Consider the following 18,925-nt stretch of genomic DNA (forward strand, 5'->3'; position numbering starts at 1 on the left):
GGTAATAGTCTATGCACTGTTACCACGAGGAAGATCTCGGTCCCAACATTGACACCTTAGTAGAAACAGCCAACCTTCGACGCAGTCGGCGGCAACTAGGCCTACCACCCCAGTTCAGCCCTCTTCCGGAACGCTCCAGAACCATGGCATATGCGACAACTGCAAGCCAGACTGAACCGTCCGCGACTCCGCCAGCACCATGGCTACCAGCCTCCCGAACGCCAAAGCCCTTCCATGGGGAGCCCTACGAAGACGTTGAAGACTGGCTGGACCAATACGATCGAGTCGCCGTCGCCAACGAGTGGGACGAGCACCGGAAACTGCGGTATGTCTATTTCTACCTGGAGGATTCGGCGCGTATTTGGTTCGAGAATCACGAGGCCGCCCTGACAACCTGGCCGGTGTTTTGCACTCAGCTGCGGAACACGTATGGTAGCGCTGACCGGAAAGAACAAGCCGAACGTCTCCTCAATTCTCGCAATCAACGACCCAATGAAAGCGTGGCCATGTTTGTTGAGGAGATGTCTCGTCTGTTCCGTCGAGCGGATTCTGCAATGACGGAAGACAAAAAGGTGCGCATTCTGATGCGGGGTGTCAAGGAGCAGCTGTTTGCAGGACTTGTACGAAACCCACCAGCTACCGTGGCAGAATTCCTCCGTGAAGCGACGACAATGGAGCGAATGCTGAGACAGCGATCTTCGCAGTATGAGCGGTCCGACAACCTTGCATGTCTGTCAGCAGCCTTGGTAACACCCGATGTCACGAGCGTGAGAGACCTTGCTGAGCTAGTTCGTAGCATTGTACGCGACGAGCTGCAAAAGCTTCACGCAGTGCCTTCACAGCCTCAAGTGGCTGCTCTGACAGACGTCGTCCGTGAAGAGGTGCGGCAGCTGGTACGACCATTAGCGCCACCTCCAACCGAAGCTCCTCTGCTAACGTATGCGGAAGCTGTACGTACTCCTGCACCGGCAGCCAGCTATTTCCCCCGACCGACTAGCCTGCAGACGCCACAGCACTTCTCGGGCGGGCCACGCTATGAAAACCAACGACTGCAGATGCCGCAGTACTACTCGGGCCCACCACACTATGAGAATCCGCGACCCAATTTGCGTAAATCTTGCGTGTGGCGCGCTTCCGACAATCGGCCACTATGCTACCACTGTGGTGAGCCAGGTCACCTGTACCGGGAGTGCTCGTACAGACAGATGGGCCTACCTGGATTTCGGCCAGACGCTCGTCGGCCCAGGGACGGCGAACGACCCCGCGCCATCGCAGAATACTTGGCAAGTCTACCGTCTCCGAATCTTCAGCGACGCCAATCACGCTCTCCGTCTCCTCGACGCTCTACGTCCGCGAATCAATACTCCACTTTCGCCGATGTTGTTGCGGGACGATCCGCTAGGTCCCCAAGTCCACGCCGGGGAAACTAGAATCAGCGGCCTCCGGGGGTGGGACCGCTGTTAAGCTATCGTCAAAACAGCCTCCTCCGACCCTTCCACCGACCTTCGACGATTCCTTTCAGCCGACACCTCACATCGCTGACGAACCCGTTTCTGCTGACATTGCCGTTCGTGTCGACAACCATCCAGTGACTGCTCTAGTCGACACCGGCGCCGACTACTCAGTTATCAGCGCTGAACTTGTGGCTGAACTCAGGAAAGTCACGACTCCTTGGGGGCATGGACCAAACCTTCGGACAGCCGGTGGTCATCTCTTGACACCAATCGGGAGATGCACCGCAAGGCTGCAAATCTGTGAGTCGACGTTCGTTGCTTCTTTCGTTGTGCTTCCCGAATGCTCCCGGAAAGTAATCCTTGGTATGGATTTCCTTCGTGAGCACGGCGCTGTTATAAATCTTCGAGACTGCCTCGTAACGTTTGCTGACGACTATGGCCCGAAGCCTAGAGATACCAATCCGCAGAAGACTGCGCTTCGCATTGTCGACGACACCGTTACACTTCCGCCACGCACCAGTATGTTCGTTACAGTACAGGGCGACATAGACCATGACAGTAGTGGTATCGCTGAAGCCAACCTTTCGGTGCTCTTGTCTCAGCAAATCTGTGTTGCCCGCGGCATAATTCAATTTAAACGTGGGATGACTGAGTTGTTGGTCACCAATTTTAGTGGATCATACCAACATTTGGCCAAGCGAACAACTATCGCTCATTTCGAATCCATTGACGATGAAGCGTGTACGACGATAGCCCCAATTTCTGCAGCCGTTGAAAGTGACACCGCGGTAACCGATGCAGTCGATGTCAATCCGAAGCTGTCATGTGCACAGAAAGGGCAAATCCGCTGTATCCTCCGCATGTTTAGCGACTGTTTCGCGTCTACATCCAAGATAAAACAAACGCCAACCGTAAAGCACCGCATTGTCACTGACCATTCTGAGCGACCCATACGTCAACACGCCTACCGAGTATCACAAAAGGAACAAGAGGCTATACGTTCTCAAGTGAAGCAGATGCTCGAAGATGGCGTAATCCAACCCTCGAACAGTCCATGGTCGTCCCCCGTCGTACTGGTAAAAAAGAAGGACGGCACTCTCCGATTTTGCGTCGATTACCGCAAACTCAACAAAGTCACAAAGAAAGACGTTTATCCGCTTCCGCGCATCGACGACTCACTAGACCGCCTCCGACACGCCCGATACTTCTCCTCTATGGATTTACGCAGTGGCTACTGGCAGATCGAAGTTGATGAACGCGACCGAGAGAAAACAGCATTCATAACGCCTGATGGTCTGTACGAATTCAAGGTGCTGCCCTTCGGTCTGTGTTCTGCCCCTGCGACATTCCAGAGGATGATGGATACAGTGCTCTCCGGTCTCAAGTGGGAAGCATGCCTTGTTTACTTAGACGACGTCGTTGTCTTCTCCCAAACGTTTGAGCAGCATTTGCAGCGACTTAGATCTGTGTTTGCTGCAATTCGCACGGCAGGCCTATCACTGAAACCCGAAAAATGTCATTTTGGTTACAACGAATTAAAGTTCCTCGGTCACCTTGTTAGCCCTGATGGTATTCGGCCGGACCCAGACAAAACATTGGCTGTCGCAGATTTTCCACCACCTACCAACAAACGTGATGTGCGTCGATTTTTAGGCCTCTGCGCATACTACAGACGCTTTGTGCAAAATTTCGCAAACATTGCCGAACCCCTCACTCGTCTGACAAAAGACGACGTTCCCTTCGTGTGGGGCCTTGAGCAAACACGCGCTTTCTCCGAGCTCCAGCAGCGTCTCCAATCTGAGCCCTTACTCGGACACTACGACGAATATGCCGACACTGAACTACACACAGACGCCAGTAACATCGGCCTTGGTGCAGTCCTTGTCCAGTGGCAAGGCGGTGTCGAACGCCCTATTGCTTATGCGAGTCGGATTTTATCATCTGCGGAGGCAAATTACACAACAACTGAAAAGGAGTGCCTAGCTGTTGTCTGGGCAATAGCTAAATTCAGACCGTACCTGTATGGTCGCCCGTTCAGAGTTGTTACCGATCATCATGCGCTCTGCTGGTTGGCGAACCTTAAAGACCCTTCCGGACGTCTGGCCAGGTGGAGCTTACGCCTTCAGGAGTTCGATTTGACAGTCGTGTACAAGTCTGGCCGGAAGCATACTGACGCGGACTGCCTTTCCCGAGCTCCTCTTAAGACAGTGTCAGGTGATCACGATCTCGACGGCCGTTTTCTCTGCGCCGTTAGTGTATCCGACTTGGCCGAACAGCAGAAGAACGATTCCGAGCTTCGACAATTCATCGAATATCTCGAAGGCCGTACGCCGCATCCACCACCAGCATTCGCCCGCTCGTCATCATCGTTCTGCGTCCGCAGAAATATCCTCTATAAAAGAAACTTCGACCCTTACGCGACTGAGTACCTGCTCGTTGTCCCGCCAGCGTTACGAGCCGATGTCTTGTCCGCCTGTCACGATGAGCCTTCCTCAGGCCACTTGGGATACACACGTACCTTGGCCCGGATTCGCCAACACTACTACTGGCCTAAGCTCAGTCGAGACGTGAAGCATTACGTGAAGACGTGTCACGAGTGCCAGCGCCGTAAAGCACCACATCAGCGCCCAGCCGGCTTTTTGAAGCCCATCGCTCCTCCGACACAACCGTTCCAACAAATAGGCATGGATCTACTCGGACCTTTTCCCAAGTCTCGTGACGGCAACCGCTGGATTGTAGTCGCTACTGATTACATGACGCGCTACTGCGAAACGAAGGCATTACAACGTGGCACCGCCATTGAGACTGCCCACTTTTTTATGAAAAACATCGTCCTCCGACATGGAGCACCAGCAGTTGTCATAACTGATCGTGGCACAGCTTTTACCGCCCGGATGATACAAGACGTCATGCAGCTTAGCGGCACAGTACATCGAAAAACTACTGCATACCACCCACAAAGCAACGGCCTTACAGAGCGACTAAACAAGACGATCGCCGACATGCTATCCATGTACGTTGACCAAGACCACAAAAACTGGGATGACATCCTCCCTTATGTCACGTTCGCTTACAACACCGCTGTGCAAGAAACAACTGGATTCACACCATTCCGGTTGCTTCATGGCAGGGAGGTCACTACAATGCTGGATGCCATGCTTCTACCAGACAGACACCAGATTAGTGTCAAGACGAACGAATTTATCAGACTGGCAGACGCGGCTCGTAAACTTGCAGTCGAACGAATCCATAAGCAACAATGCATCGACTCGCTGCGGTACAACGCTCGTCGTCGCGATGTCTCTTACCAACCCGGAGAACGAGTATGGCTGTGGACTCCCAATCGACAACGGGGCCGGTCGGAAAAGTTGTTACGCCGCTATTTTGGTCCCTATAGAGTTCTCCGTCGTCTCAGCGAAGTGAACTACGAGGTTCTTGACGAGGACATGGCTCGTCAATCCCGCCGTTTACAACAGCCACACGTCGTCCATGTTTTGAGGATGAAACCATTTTACCAACGCTGACTATTCGTCACACTCCCTTGAGTAGACTTACAGTGATTGTGAACACCCCCTTGTGTACTGCTTATCGTGTGTGTTTTCATCTGGCAATAATGTTATGACATCGGGACGATGTCCTTTGGGAAGGGGGGTAATGCCACTAGTACAAGTTCTGAAACTATTATTTCTACAGATGCTAGCATGCTTGTATGTGCCGCTGTTCAGAAGAGGACAAAGATGCGCGTGGAGAGAAAAACAATAGTCGTACTGCCGTTGTTCGAATCAGTTTGACGTCCTTGTGTGCCCTTATCAGCAGGTTACAGTCACGTTGTAACGTGACAATATTCTTATGCGGAGTTTAAAAATCACACTTTAATCGAGTATCTTAAACAGGGCGAACTTGTGCCCTATGAGCAGGCAAGTAAAAAAAAAAAATGTCTATGTTAGCACTGCAAGAACTCACCATAATTTGGCAGCTCTTTTTCACTTGTTTTGGCAGTTTGCATGAGCCCGAGTTGTCAGCTGTGATCCTGGTGATTTGCTTCCTCTGTTTTGCACATACACCGTAAATGATGTGGAGAGCATAGCAAACGACTGATACACGTGTGCTGAATGTATCTTGTATTACTGTGGAGCAAGGGTGGAGAACACATGTCAAGTTAAACCTTTATGTGGGACCCACATGCCTATTGGCATTGTCTCGCTTACTGTACCACCGGACTGGCCAAGAAGAACACAGGGGGTGTGGTTGCCTGTCTGCTTGCCCATCCTGAAGGAACTCGGTGGTCGTGTTTCTTCTACCCTCATTCATAAAATAATCATGTTGTACCATTACATGAAGCCTCAGAGTTGTCTTTCTTGTTGCTAACATTATTTGTGAATTCTGCAGCAGGGATTGTCTTGATAAGTATGACTGCGCTTACAATCTCGGTAAACAAAAAATCTATGTGCTACTCCTAAGGCTGTAATTTCTTTTTAAGAAAGAGTTGTTGTGCCTGACCTAAGAGCTTTGTCTTTGCAAGCTTGCCTTGCATCTATGTAGAAGGAGAAACATCTTAAACCTTCAGTGAGAGCAGGACAGAGACAGACTAAATGCTCTCCATCTCTGTCTTGCTGTTCTGTGGTTCACACTGCTTCTTGTTTTCTCTGGACTCGTACTGATTGGTCCAAAGAAACACTATTGCCTTGTGTGCCGCCTGTAAGTAGCCTTGGCTGGCTGAGGTTAATAAATGCTGAGCTGGTCTCCCCTTTTGGCTCGTCAATTTCAGGCAACCCTGGCGATGGTGGTCGTGCCGATGGTACGACCTGGGGACTTGCGTGCGATTCTGGAACAGACGCGCTTTGTGAGCTTGGCTGCAGGTCGCCTCTGGGGCTTGCTGGAGCCAGGGGCCAGTGAGCTGCACCTCCGATCGGTCGAACTGCTGCAACTCCTCAACAATCTAACGCCAGAGCAGGATGGTTCCTGCGAAGACGTCTTGTGCCGGGCACTGGCCAGTGAGAATGACCAGGTATCTTCTGCCAAGGTTTCGTGAGTTAACCTCACTTGTGCTGTTGTTTTTCTGGCACTCTGGCAAAGCATAGGCTGCATGTACGGTTCTCACGAATTCAAATGCGACGTCAAATTAGTATACCTACTCGTATGCACAATTGCTTTAGATAACAGCGTGAGGTAAAGATGAATCTTATTTCTAAATAAAAGATGATGTTGGCTCTGATGTGCACGTTCTAGTCAAAATTATGTTGATATGACCAGAACAGAAGACGCTGGAAGCAATAATATGCGCATTAGAGCTAAATTGACCTGCTTCAATCACTGAGTACTGTACATTGTACTCTGTATTGATTCTCTGAATCTCTGGCAAAGTATAGGCCACATGTTTTAAAGCCAGTGAGAATGTGTGCAGACTACATTGAGCCAAAGCTCTATTTTAGCACTCAGTGTGACCTGCACCTGTGCTATTACGTTGCAGCTATCCTTTTTTTCGGCTCTAGGGAAACCATTGCTTTGTTCTTGTTTTTTTTTCTCTTTTCTTATCCTGCATCCCAGTTTGTTTCACTGGCATGACTGCCATTTCATGTTTTCGTGCTGTTGTGCTCATCGGAGAGGTTACATTTTGCTTGATGCACTGCACTTCTCGGTGATCATACTTTGGTTTCATCATGTAGTGAGTAGACTCTACCATGTTATTGCTGCAAGCTGTGGTGGCTTAGTGACTGTGCTGTTCTTTTCTGAAACAGGAGGTTCTGTAATTGACTCCCGGGAAAGTTCTATGATTGCTCTATGTTCTACGCTTTGCAAATATGTTATGAGCCTGTGTGTGCAAGTATATGTGCACATTAAAGAATCTCGGGTCGTCGAAATTTCGGGAGCCCCACACTAAAGCATGCATGATGTTGTTGTTTTGGAAATGCTGTATCTTATTGATGTCTTTCGAAAACACTCCAGCTGGTAAAGATTGAACCAGTGTCTTCCTGCTGGTACTTTTCACAGCACCTGTACAATTACTTCACATGTTTTGATACATTGACCAACCTATTGCTTCAATTGCTGTAGTAAAATGGTAGCATCAAAGCTTCATTAAAATGCATGTGGGTGTGGTTTCTTTAATTCAGTATGTCTCATATGAAAATAAATTTTTTGGGTGTTCCAAATTTTTGCAGGAACAAACAGATGCCCAGAAAAGGTTTGCCATCCTCTGGCATCTGAGCAGAGACCTCAAGTTCAAGTCTACTCCATCAAACCTTGTTCGTCCATTTGACAGGTATACATGTTTAAATTAAGTGTAATTGTTTAAGTGACTTTTTTAAGTGTAATTGTTTAAGTGACTGTTTAAGTGTATTTGCACATTCCTTTGTGCAATTAGTAGATCACAGGGCTAGACATGGACTCACAGGATTGATTCCCAGCCAGAATGCCTGCAATGTGCGGAGTCGCATTCGACCGATGCTCTTGTGCTCTAGTAAGATGTTTTCAGTGCACTCATTATGGCATCTATCATAGTTAACTGCACTGTTACTTGAAGTCCCGGGGGGGGGGGGGGGGGGGACATAGCTTTTGGAGATATTTTGTAAGTGTGGTAAAACGAAAAAAAAAATCCTCTCTTATCTTTTTATGCTAGTTTCAAATACGCAAATTTTTCCTGTTGTGTTGTTTCCAGAGACGGTAAGAAAAGTGCTGTTCAATAGAAAGTGAATACTGGCTATAGCCAGATGCTATAACGGGCTATAAATGTAATGCTGCAAACACTATTCAGATCAAAGCATCACTAGTCATTCTGCAGTTGACCAAAATTCAATGTTTGCACCATGACTGCCATGGAAAAAAAACATAATAAATTTTTAGAAATATATTTGCAGAAATTGACCATTCTGCTTCCAGCAATCAAGTTTTAGAAATATGTCTGCAGAAATTGACAATTCTGCTCCCAGCACATAGTGATTTACAGTGTGAGCTTCAGGAAAAAAAAAAGTATTACCACTCTTGCTGATTTATGTTGGGACATGTCGTTCCGTAAAGCTAAAAAAGGACACAAGAACATTGCAGATTCAGCTTGTACTGATTTTACTAGACTTAACTTTGGCTTTACATGTGAAAAAATAACTGTGGATTTTTTAATGCAATAAAAAACATTTTTCACGTAATATTATCAAAGAGCCTGTTTCGCAGAAATTTCAGTGTCGATGTCAACACTGCTGTCGACTGCTTCTTTAGTTGTGAAAGAGAAATCGGTCGTGGCCGTAAGTGAAAATTCCAGGTATAGTCTATGCAAATGAAAGAGCTTGGAGAGTGGTAAGACAGCAAGTTGGGCCAGTCGATTGGAATTCATCGTGTGCTTCGTTTACAGCACAACGCTAGAGACACGAACACAAGAAAAGGACACGGCACTGACTCTCAACTGATTTCTATCGAATAGTGAATTGTGAAGCATGTGTATACCAAGTTGGCTGAACTTTGGCATTTTTTGCAGCGCAGCTTTTTACTTATTTATTTTAAAAATCTGTCATTATGTCATTAGGCATAGTATAGCACATTTTGCGTCCACCGACAGCGAAGGCAGGCTATTGATTGTGAAGGGGATAGTGTGTGTGAGTGTGGATGCATGTGTGTGCAAATCGCTATCATGTTCAACTCTTAAAAGTGAAGCGAAAGATCCTAGACATGACAAGATTTCTAGACATGACAAGCAAGCCATGTTCTAGACATGACAAGCAAAGATTTCTAGACATGACATGTTCTAGACATGACAAGATTTCTAGACATGACAAGCAAGCCATGTTCCCCCTCCTCGTAATAAATTTTTCCCATGGGTCATTTCTATGCCAGGTGCCTGTTCCAGATGCTGCACAGCCTGAGTAGACCTTCTGGGATGCAAAGGGCTGCCGCCCAAGTCTGGCTGAATCACTCGCTCATGCGAGGCGACCTTGCTCGACTGCTGGAGCCCTCCATGATGGTGCTTCTGCACCCGGACACTGCCCGCATTTCGGTGCAGCACGTGAGTGTGCGAGCAGGAGCTGCCACTACACATGCAGCGGTGACTGCGGATGCCGCCCCGGCCATCACCCACGACGACTCCAATGCAGAGGGCCGCATCTTCGCCATCAGCAGCGTTGGTGGAAATGTCATTTACCATGTGGACAAGACCAAGGCGACCGCTCTCACGGCTGGCAACACTAGTGCTGTCGCACCCTTGAACCCCGAGAGGAAAGTGCTGGCGCTGACCTCCATCGTTGGCCCTGAAAAGGGAAATGGTTCAAAGGTTAGAATCAGCTGGTTGTTTTGTTGTCATACAGTGTGGCTTCAGTATCATTTGTTGTCATTTTTTTTTTTATTGCAGGTTGTGACACGCAGTTCAAACGTAGATGTGGAGTTTCCCCCAGCACTTGAATCTTTGCATCAGATATCATTGTTCATCAATCCATTTGGGTCGCTGACTTCACTGGGAAGTGACTATGGTCTGGACTCGTATAGCTACGACCCTCCAGACCTCTCCAACGCAACGCGAATCGATGGCTCCGCCCTGCGAAAGAGTTCGTTTGATGAGTCGGACGACCCAAGCTCCAAGGAGGACTCGCACACTGTTGTGCGATCGATACTCGACGAGATACTGGACCTCGCCACTGCATCAGAGCCCAAGGAGCCCCTCGAAAGCACTACGCAGAACTTGTTCGGCGAGGACGCAACTCGACTGGAAGCCACTTCCAACTCCCCTTTAGGGCAGCTTACCTCTCACCCCCTGCACACGCACCTCCTGTTGTACTGCCAAGTGTTCGATTCGCAGAAGACTCTGTATGCTCTCACAGTGTTGAAGACCATTATAGAGTCAAACCCACGTGTGGCACTGTGCAGTATGGCGACCACAAGCGTGAGTAGCTCGTTGTCACAGCGTGGTGCGCAGCTGCAGACCTTGCTTGCTCGTCATCGCAAATCCGTCTTTGGCAACAACTTCCACGGCGAGCTGGCTCCAGAAGCACTTTCGGGCTACCGCAGCAGCATGTTTCTTGAGGTGCTGGTATCGGCCTGCTTATACTTTGTGCGAAGCTACTACCCAAGTCTGCCACAGACACACTTAACCCCAGCCGAGCTCTCGGGAAACCGGGACGTGCGGTTACTCTGTTGCGAGCTGTTGCGTTTGGTTTTTTCCGAGCTCGTTGCAGTTGTGCGGGACAGTGGCCGCAGTTTTGCCATCTACCTTAATGACCTTCTCACTAGGTGCAAAGTGCAGAAGGCCCTTTTGCACTGTCTTGTAGCATCTGTGTATGGCTTCCAGAAACCGTCCTCGGAGAATGACAATGCTTTGACAGTTGGCATCATTGAGTTCAACGAAAAGATACCTGCTGGTGAGGGTTTGGCCGAGGACTTCCAGGAAACCTTTCAGGTGTGTGACTTTCATATGCTTTATCTGTTTTCTTGTTGAAGTTTGCTGCATCTTTGTTGAGGTGAAGTAAATGCAACTGCTTTGTAATTGAGCATTGTTCACTTGGTTCATCAGGCCACCAGTTACCACGCATAATGGCATAAATGGTCACGGTGAGGGCATGCCCCAGGATGTGTGCATACTTGAGCTTTTGCACACTTATCAAGGCAAAGCAACTGTGTACAACGAAACCCATTAACATGATTTCTGATGTCCTGCGTGTGTCACTTTTGCACTAAATGGACTCGGCATAACTAAATACTTTATCTTATAACAACTACTATATCTTTCTTTTGCAGGTCTACTTACTGCAACTGATTGCAGCGCTTATTGTATTTGAGGAGAGAGTCACTTCCCATATTGGAGAGGATGGCCATCCTGGCCTCAAGCCTGCCACTGAGAAGGCGGCACCCAAGATGCGGTTTCAGCCGCAGATGTCCACACTGCGATACCAACACAGTAAGTTTTAGAGTGAAGGCTTTTATGAGATCATAAGAATCGATTGTGGCGCCATAGTTGTCTGTCATCACCGCAGTCGCTGTTAGTGTCCATAACCACTCTTGCGGAATAAGAAGGTAAATAACTAAATAAAAAAATATCCAGGACAGAGTGGGAATTCAATCTGCGTCCTCTGCGTGGCAGCCCAGTACTCTACCGAAGAGTTATGCCGGCGCTTGAAACTCTGTTGCAAACTTACCCTAGGCAGGCTTCATGTCGGATAAGGAATCATGTCAACATTTGTAATAAGGCATTTTGGAACAGTAAAATAACAATCAGGCATGACAATGCGAATTGCATAACGAGTGGGTTGTTGAATGCTCAACACATGACAAAAGCTTCAGGCATGATTCGTCATCATCAGTTACAGCGTCAACAATGTGCACATAATACCTCACAAGTGTGTAGCAGGTACCACTTTTTTGCAAAGAATGACTAGTATAATGGCATAGTGGACGCTTCCCCGCTACATAAAAATTATGATTGTGGTTTAGTGGGTACCATGCAAGTAGTGGGTACCATGGAGTTGCCCCAAGAGTGTTAAAAAAAATACGCTCTAGAAAGGCAACTCTTCCAGCTTTAGCTGAGATTGTGTAGCACATTCTGTGCATGCCTGGCAGTTTTTTCACACTAAAGGGCAGTAGGCTGTGAGCCTAGATTTTTTCAACAACTTGGAAAAGGTGGCTACATTTATAGATGAGAAATCTGAAGCCATTTTTGTTTCGGATGACATGCATTTTTGCATAAAAAGCTGCTGGAAAATTAGGATTAGCGAGAATTCAACCATCAGTTGCAGCTTGCGATGTATAGGTATCACACTTTGTTGCTTTGTTTAGATACACCCTTTCGACTGCTAAACACATGGTGGTATGAAATGAATCGAAACTAAAGGCTACCAAATTTGACTTTGCCTGAATTTATAATTAAAGCAACTTTGCAAGTATGCAAGGCTGGTAATGTATACAGTGGAGCCCGCTTATAACGAACCTGAGCGTGACACGGTATCTATTCGCTGTATCCCGAAGTTCGTAATAAATGAAACACAGCTTTTAAAAAAGTTGCGACTGAAAACACACTTTTTTTGCCGCAAAAAGTTCGTGATGCACGTGCTTCGAAGAGCAGAAGCGATAAGGGTGGTCTCGAGTTAATTTAAAATGGCAGGGTGCTCGTTCACTAAAGCCCGTGGCATAAGCTGCATGGGGCACTGGCTCCAAAGTTTCGTCGTTCTCGCAATCCGATTTCTCGAAATCGCTCTCGTCACGTACTTCATTCACAATGCCCTAATCCGTCCACGGTTTCGCAGTGTCGGCATCATCATCGGCCGTAATTAAACCATCGCAACAGATGTCCCACCCGCTCTCCCTGGTCGGAGTCGACGCACGCTGCCACAAATCGCCGCCGCAGTGGTCCTGTTCGGAAGCTTCAGACTCAGCATCGGGCCCGACGTCGATGAAGTCGACCTCGCGAAAGCAGTTCCGCGCGCATTTAGCCGTCACCGCCGACCACGAAATATTCACCATCTCCACAGCTGAATACCGGGACGCCCGAAGCGGCAAGTTTGCTGCCAGGTGGTCAACAGCTGTGAGCAAGCGCTACGCAACGCGGCACCTGATGCGCGGATTATGGTCAAGCCAAGCGGTCACACTTTCGACGTTTTGCTGAACTGCAGGAAAAAAAAAGTGTGCTAGTCCTCCCGTCGGCCATCATGGCCACACACGCACACCAAGAGCGAGCAAGACGCGCATACACGACGCACATGCCAGAACACATGGAACAGCTCTGGGCCCGTTTCCAGTCAGAAAACGAAACTAATTCAAGCCAGCGTGGCAGGCGTCGCGGAGCAGTGGAGACGGGCGAAGGGGTTGTGATCAAGAGAGGAGAGCAGACTTATGAAAGAAGGGCAAGGAGTTGCAATAAAGAGAGGGGAGGATGCGGCGGGAGGGCGACCTTGAAAACCAAAACACACGGTAAGGAGGCAGGTTGGGTAGCTTGCTTGGAAGGTCCGCGAAACTCTCACGTAGAAAAACTTAGAAAGAATGCATGGCCGCCTGAATCGGTGCACGCGGCAGTGTTCGAAAAATCGTTTTGTTGTGCCGGCGGGTTTGCGTGATCTCACGAATTTCGATATTTCGCGATTCGTTCCACGCAAACAAACAGCCGTTTTCACGCTTCCGCACGCACGTGGAAGGCTTGCTGAGCCGAGTGCGAAGTGAGCGAGAACAAGTCGTAAACTCGAAACGAATCGCAAATGATCAGAGTCAGTGGGATAGCCCACGCGCGTGCGCTAGTCGCAGATTATTCGATACAGTCGGTGGCCGACGATGTTGGCAAATGGTCTGGTCACTCCAGGCTGGCAACTCCAACGACAGTACCAGCGATCGAAAACAGGGTAGATGGCCGACCAGTCTTCGAAAGATCGGTGGCAGTGCGAAAACATGGTCCTGGTCTGGCGATGCGGGGTGCTCAGCGTAGCGGGGGGGACAAAGGACAGAGGGGTGCGTAACAAAAAGCGGTCGGGGAGAGCGGCAACTAGAGGGGCACGAAGGCAGGGTCGGCGTTTAACAATAAGAATGTATGAGAACCTCTCCGATGCCTGATCGGTGGTTGAAATTGGTTTTCCGGGAAGTCAGCAGACCGCCGACTCCGTTCGCTGCAACTGATCAGCGGCGCTCTGAGACGTTCCTTGTAAGTTCGATTTTATGCTATTGAACCCATGTATATTTTCACTGTCACGCGGATATTGTTCATTTTAAACGAAAATTCGTTTTAAGTGGGGCCCTTATATGTGGGCTCGACTGTAGTGTTATGCAGTAGTTGATGGTCTTCAGGCAAAACTCAAGTAGATATCCTTGTACCACGTATGTGGTTTCTACCATGATGTTGGTTGAAGTATGATGTCTTCGAGAAACATAATCCTTCTTTATCTCAGAGGTTGTGCTGAAAAGCTGCTGATTGTTTCACTCCCTTGTAGTGCATAGCTTCCAGAGAGCATTAACAGCGATCTTTTCTTTCTTTGGCATCAGAAACAAGCTTTTCATGATGCTTCTCCACATATTTTAAGCAAAAGTTTGCACACGGGCTCCTCTATAATTTTACATATGAATATTTGAAGCTAGGCCTTCGAGCACTTCATGATGTGGGGTCTCGATATGGCGAGCGCCGCCACCACCACGATCTTGAAGTGAACGGACACAGCAGACGCGGTCGGAACAAACCAAACAATACACACATATTTATTTAACTACTTTTGAACGACGACATGATCAGCTGAATTATCAATCAATCGTTATCAACCTGCTAAGACGTCCTTACACAATATTACCATGCACTCCAAAACATGGCAAACAAAATAACACGCCCAAGGCGGCGTCGCCAACGCTTGATTTACCAGGAGGACCCCCGACGCGCAACCCGCGGTGCTACGCATCGGGGACCCACTCTAGAGACGACTGTTCACGGCCACCGCCATGCGTAGAAGAGCCCGGCTTATTTCTCACTCGCCGCGAGCAAGGCTTGTGGCCACCGGTGCTATACCATGATGAGGATGATAGTGCTGATCAATGCTGCGTACACAACGCCACCTATCGCTCAATAGCCGTGACCCTGAAATACGGCTTCTGCACGACACACGTGCGCCATGCGGCGCAAACAACTTTACAGGGGAGTGTCAGTACTTCCACAATGGTCAGAAGTTCTTTGTACGCATTTGACTTGTCCCTGAAATTGCTTCTCACTTTCTGCGCAGATGTGCCCATTCCTTGCCAGGCCATGTTTGGCACGGCCCTGCTGACCGCGTTGAGGCAGCAGCACAAGGCTCACCTGCACGCCCACTGGATGAGCCTGGTTATGTGTGCGCTGCCCTTTGCGGGCAAGTCTCTCACCCAGCTAGTGCTCTCCGTGGCCAGCCAGGTGTGCTCCAACCTGGAAGTGGCCGTGGCTGCACCGAGCACATCCAACAGGTTGGTCAACAGTTGCATTATGCACTCTGAAATTGTTGTGAAGCTGCCCATAAGGGGGCCCCACCTGTAGCCAGCTGTTGCTTCTACTAATATTTGTTCATCGTTTTGTGCGGTAACTTGAAGTGCCACTTGTAAAACTTGCATTTGCTGTAATACTGTTGAGCGCATTATCTGTGTGGAGTCTTGCTTTGATGTTTACTACTCTCTTCGTGGTAGCCCAAGTTGATTTAGACTCTGCAGACTGCTTTTAGAAGTGTTGACGAATTCTCGAACATCGAGTGCCACTGGAGCAGCAACGAGCCGTCCTGTCTCTTGTCGAAACTTTGGCTCCAGCAACACCAGGTGTTCAAGAATTATTCATCTCTTTGAGTTTCCATTTGCGATTGAACTTCTGCTTTATTTGGATTTCTAGAAGTGTGTCACATTATGGTTTATGTGGAACTTAACTTTGTTGACCTGGGTTACAAACAAGTGCTGTTCGCAAGTGATTCATTCAGGGGTACAATCATGCATTAACTTCATCTTCGAAATTATTTTTCACACAATGGCTAATTCTTGTCGTGTTTCAAACTTTTTGTATAACAAATTTCTATAACAGATTCAAGGTTTGTAATAAGAGACAAATTCTTAATGAAAGTTTTTCACTCAATAAACTTTATGTACCAATAAACTCAATAAACTTCTCTCAATAAACTTTATGTACCGGCAAAGAAATCTCCTGTGGGTTGCTGACGGTCGGGGCCTTTTGTCCAGGGCTCCACTGGCTCTTGCCATATGCTCTGCTCTTTGGACGAGTATGATTCGTTAATCGAGGGCTGAGCTGGACTGCAGCACCTCCCATTGCCCAATCGCGGTGTTCATGTTCTGGTGTTCCGAGGTCGTGAAGTGTGCACTCCCACGTAATGTGGTACAGTCGAACCCCTTTATAAGAGACACCAGTGTGCCTGCAATAAAATATGGGTTGATGGGAAAATTCAGTCGAGATATCCTGCTTATAAGAGACATCTCATATAAAAGACAAGAATTGCTTCCCGGAGCATGCCTCTTATAAAGGGGTTCAACTGTACAAGGTTGGTGTGGCACCGCACTATGGGCATTCATTTTTGTAAGATGTGGGATGCATGCGATGTAGTATGTGTAGGTTTAATCAGTTCCGGTTTGGAGTCTACGCCAGGCAGTGGCCTCCTCTGTCATCAGCTTTTGGTAAAGTAGTGGACACCATAGGCATTGCCTCTGTGATAATTCAATATTGCGGCGGCATACTGGAGATCAACTGGCTCTAGGTCCTCTGTAGTCAATATAAGGGGCGCTCGGTTGTGTACGAAGCCTCGAGCTGCCCAGTCGGTGTGCAGGTTACCCGTGATGTCCGAGTGTCCTGGTACCCATATGACCACTTGTTGCCAAGCGTGAGCATTTCTGCGTTTATACGAGCTGTAAGGGCTGGTTTAGAGATAGAATTTCGTTAAAGCAGCGATGTCAAAATCTGGGCTAGTTCGTAAGTTACTAAAAAAGGGAAGCGACCAGTCAACACACAGCAATAGAAGATGACCGGACAAAGTTCTTTCTAAAGTTCCATGAACGTTTTATGCAGTCCCTTGGAGCAGGAGGGCATGTCTACCTACCCGCCTGACTACCTAACTTTATTGGTCGAAGGACTGACGCTGCTGTGCCATTATTGCCTACTGGACAGTGCTGCACCCGCGGCAGTGACTCCCGTTACTCAACAGCCACCTCCCACTCCACAGGCACTTGCTACCAGTGCCAACGTGTCGCAGATAATCTACAACCTCATCCACGTGTTCTCCAACACTGACCCACACAAGGTAATGCATGCCTTCTACTCACCGTTTCGTCGTGGTTACTTGTCATTGTCTTCGTTGCTCTCGATGCAATGGGCCTTTTCTGGGTACGCAGTTTGTGCATGCGCGCCGATGTTGACGAGACACGACGTGTCCGTGGTCTTTGGTGGCCAAAACGCTACAACAGGTGCGGACGAGGTGATGTCTGGTGTCACACACTTGCAAATGTTGCCCCCAAAGAAAGGCGCTAATGTAGGGCTTTGAGGTGGACTTCCCGCGCCTGGTGAGCAATTTCAGAGGCCGAGGGCCACCAGTTTTGATTTCAGTAATCACCATTACATGTGCTGTTCAGACCCAGAAACGGACCATTCATTAAAGCTGCTGTACTTAAAAGGGGCTAAAGTGTTCTTAGTGGAAAGTGTTGCATTCCTAAATAATTTTTCTTTTACTGATCGCTGATCAGGCAAGAAATACAGCAGAACGACGATTATACGTCCTCCGGTTTTTTGGTGAGCTCCATTTTGCAATAAATCTGTTTGCTTCTGGTGAAACCCCTGTAAAATAATGTTTTCAAAGCCTCGCTTATATGACTCACAATGCAGGGCCAGCTCAAAATCGCAATGTCCATAGGTTAGTAAACAACATGGGACTCACTCAGTCCCCCTTTTCAAATATATTGTGCCCATCGGGTTCACTCTGCCTCAGACTTCTATAGTGCAATTTCATTTTTGTTTATATTTGTTCTGAGCTAACAAAAATGTACTTGCCATGTGACTTGTAAAAAGTGGCAAATAGAGACATCGAAGGACTCATCAATAGGGAAGTGCCTTCAGAAAAGAGCTCATATGCAGCAATATAGTACTGAGAATGAAGGCAAATGAAGACATGTTAATTATGCAGGTAGTTAATTTCATCCATAGCCCAAAGTGCCTTGCTTAGGCTTGTGGGAATATTCAAATGAATATTGCACTGCCCACATTTGCTTCAATTCAAATTTAAATTATTGAAAATTTTAAAGTTTTTGAAATGAACAAATATATGCGTATTTGTTCGCACGTAACCCACTTGTAGAGGTAGCTTCACTCAGTGGAGGGGGTAAGCCTTGAAAGCACTTTCCAAATGTATAGTTCACACGTGTAATGAGGTTCTTCAACTGTTTTGATAATATGAACTTCGTTGCGTCAGTGACGACAACATCCGTAATAAAATGGTGAGACTGTTTTCTAATTTTCCGCAACATACAAAAAAAAGATAGATGCGCAGCAAGGACATTTTGGGGACAATGCGTTATAACAGAGAAGAAAAACTCCTGAAGCAACGCACAATCTGAGTCTCAGCTTGAGAATGTCTCACGGGCAAGTGCTTGAAATGTTTACGGGGCACGTCTGCGTTGCCGTGATGTAACACAGGAATGCTGGCACCGCAGAAGTTCGGTGAAGAGCAGGGCAACGCTGAAGTGGATGCGCCGACAGAGCAGGCAGGTGCTGAAGACTGAGGTCGACGAAGTCACGCAGCCTTCTCCTCGGACGCATTGGCCAGGTACCGTCAATGCTTGAGGCCAAGCAAAGCAAGCTGCTTCGACCCTTGACCTTTGCGAGGCACTCGGGACAAAACCACGACCACGGTGCTGGCGAGAACCGCCTTCCTCGCTGGCACCCAACGCATTTACATAAGCTTAGTCTTGCTCTTTCTTATCCAATGGTTTCTTATCCACAGCTAGCAAAAAAAGTCATTTGTACAAATCTGTACAAAGTGCCTTAAAGAGTTAATGAATATTCTGTAGGCCAGTCACCTCCCTCT

At 48.1% G+C, this 18,925-nt stretch overlaps 1 protein-coding gene across 4 annotated transcripts in view; it reads left to right on the top strand.

Annotated features, from left to right (window-relative positions):
• LOC119173954 (protein DOP1A) overlaps nt 1–18,925 on the top strand; it is a 64,365-nt gene that overhangs the window by 21,450 nt on the left and 23,990 nt on the right. For 3 of the 4 annotated variants that reach the window (XM_075895030.1, XM_075895032.1, XM_075895031.1), the window contains exons 12-17: nt 6,223–6,462; nt 7,616–7,716; nt 9,279–10,830; nt 11,169–11,328; nt 15,113–15,326; nt 16,918–17,149. In XM_075895030.1, coding sequence (XP_075751145.1) covers nt 6,223–6,462; nt 7,616–7,716; nt 9,279–10,830; nt 11,169–11,328; nt 15,113–15,326; nt 16,918–17,149 — 2,499 coding nt within the window. The remainder of the gene's footprint in view (nt 1–6,222; nt 6,463–7,615; nt 7,717–9,278; nt 10,831–11,168; nt 11,329–15,112; nt 15,327–16,917; nt 17,150–18,925) is intronic. The other variant, XM_075895033.1, reaches the window with a different exon arrangement.

This window comes from Rhipicephalus microplus, chromosome 5 (assembly GCF_043290135.1).
Source record: "Rhipicephalus microplus isolate Deutch F79 chromosome 5, USDA_Rmic, whole genome shotgun sequence".
In the NCBI taxonomy this organism is placed as follows: Eukaryota; Metazoa; Arthropoda; class Arachnida; order Ixodida; family Ixodidae; genus Rhipicephalus; species Rhipicephalus microplus.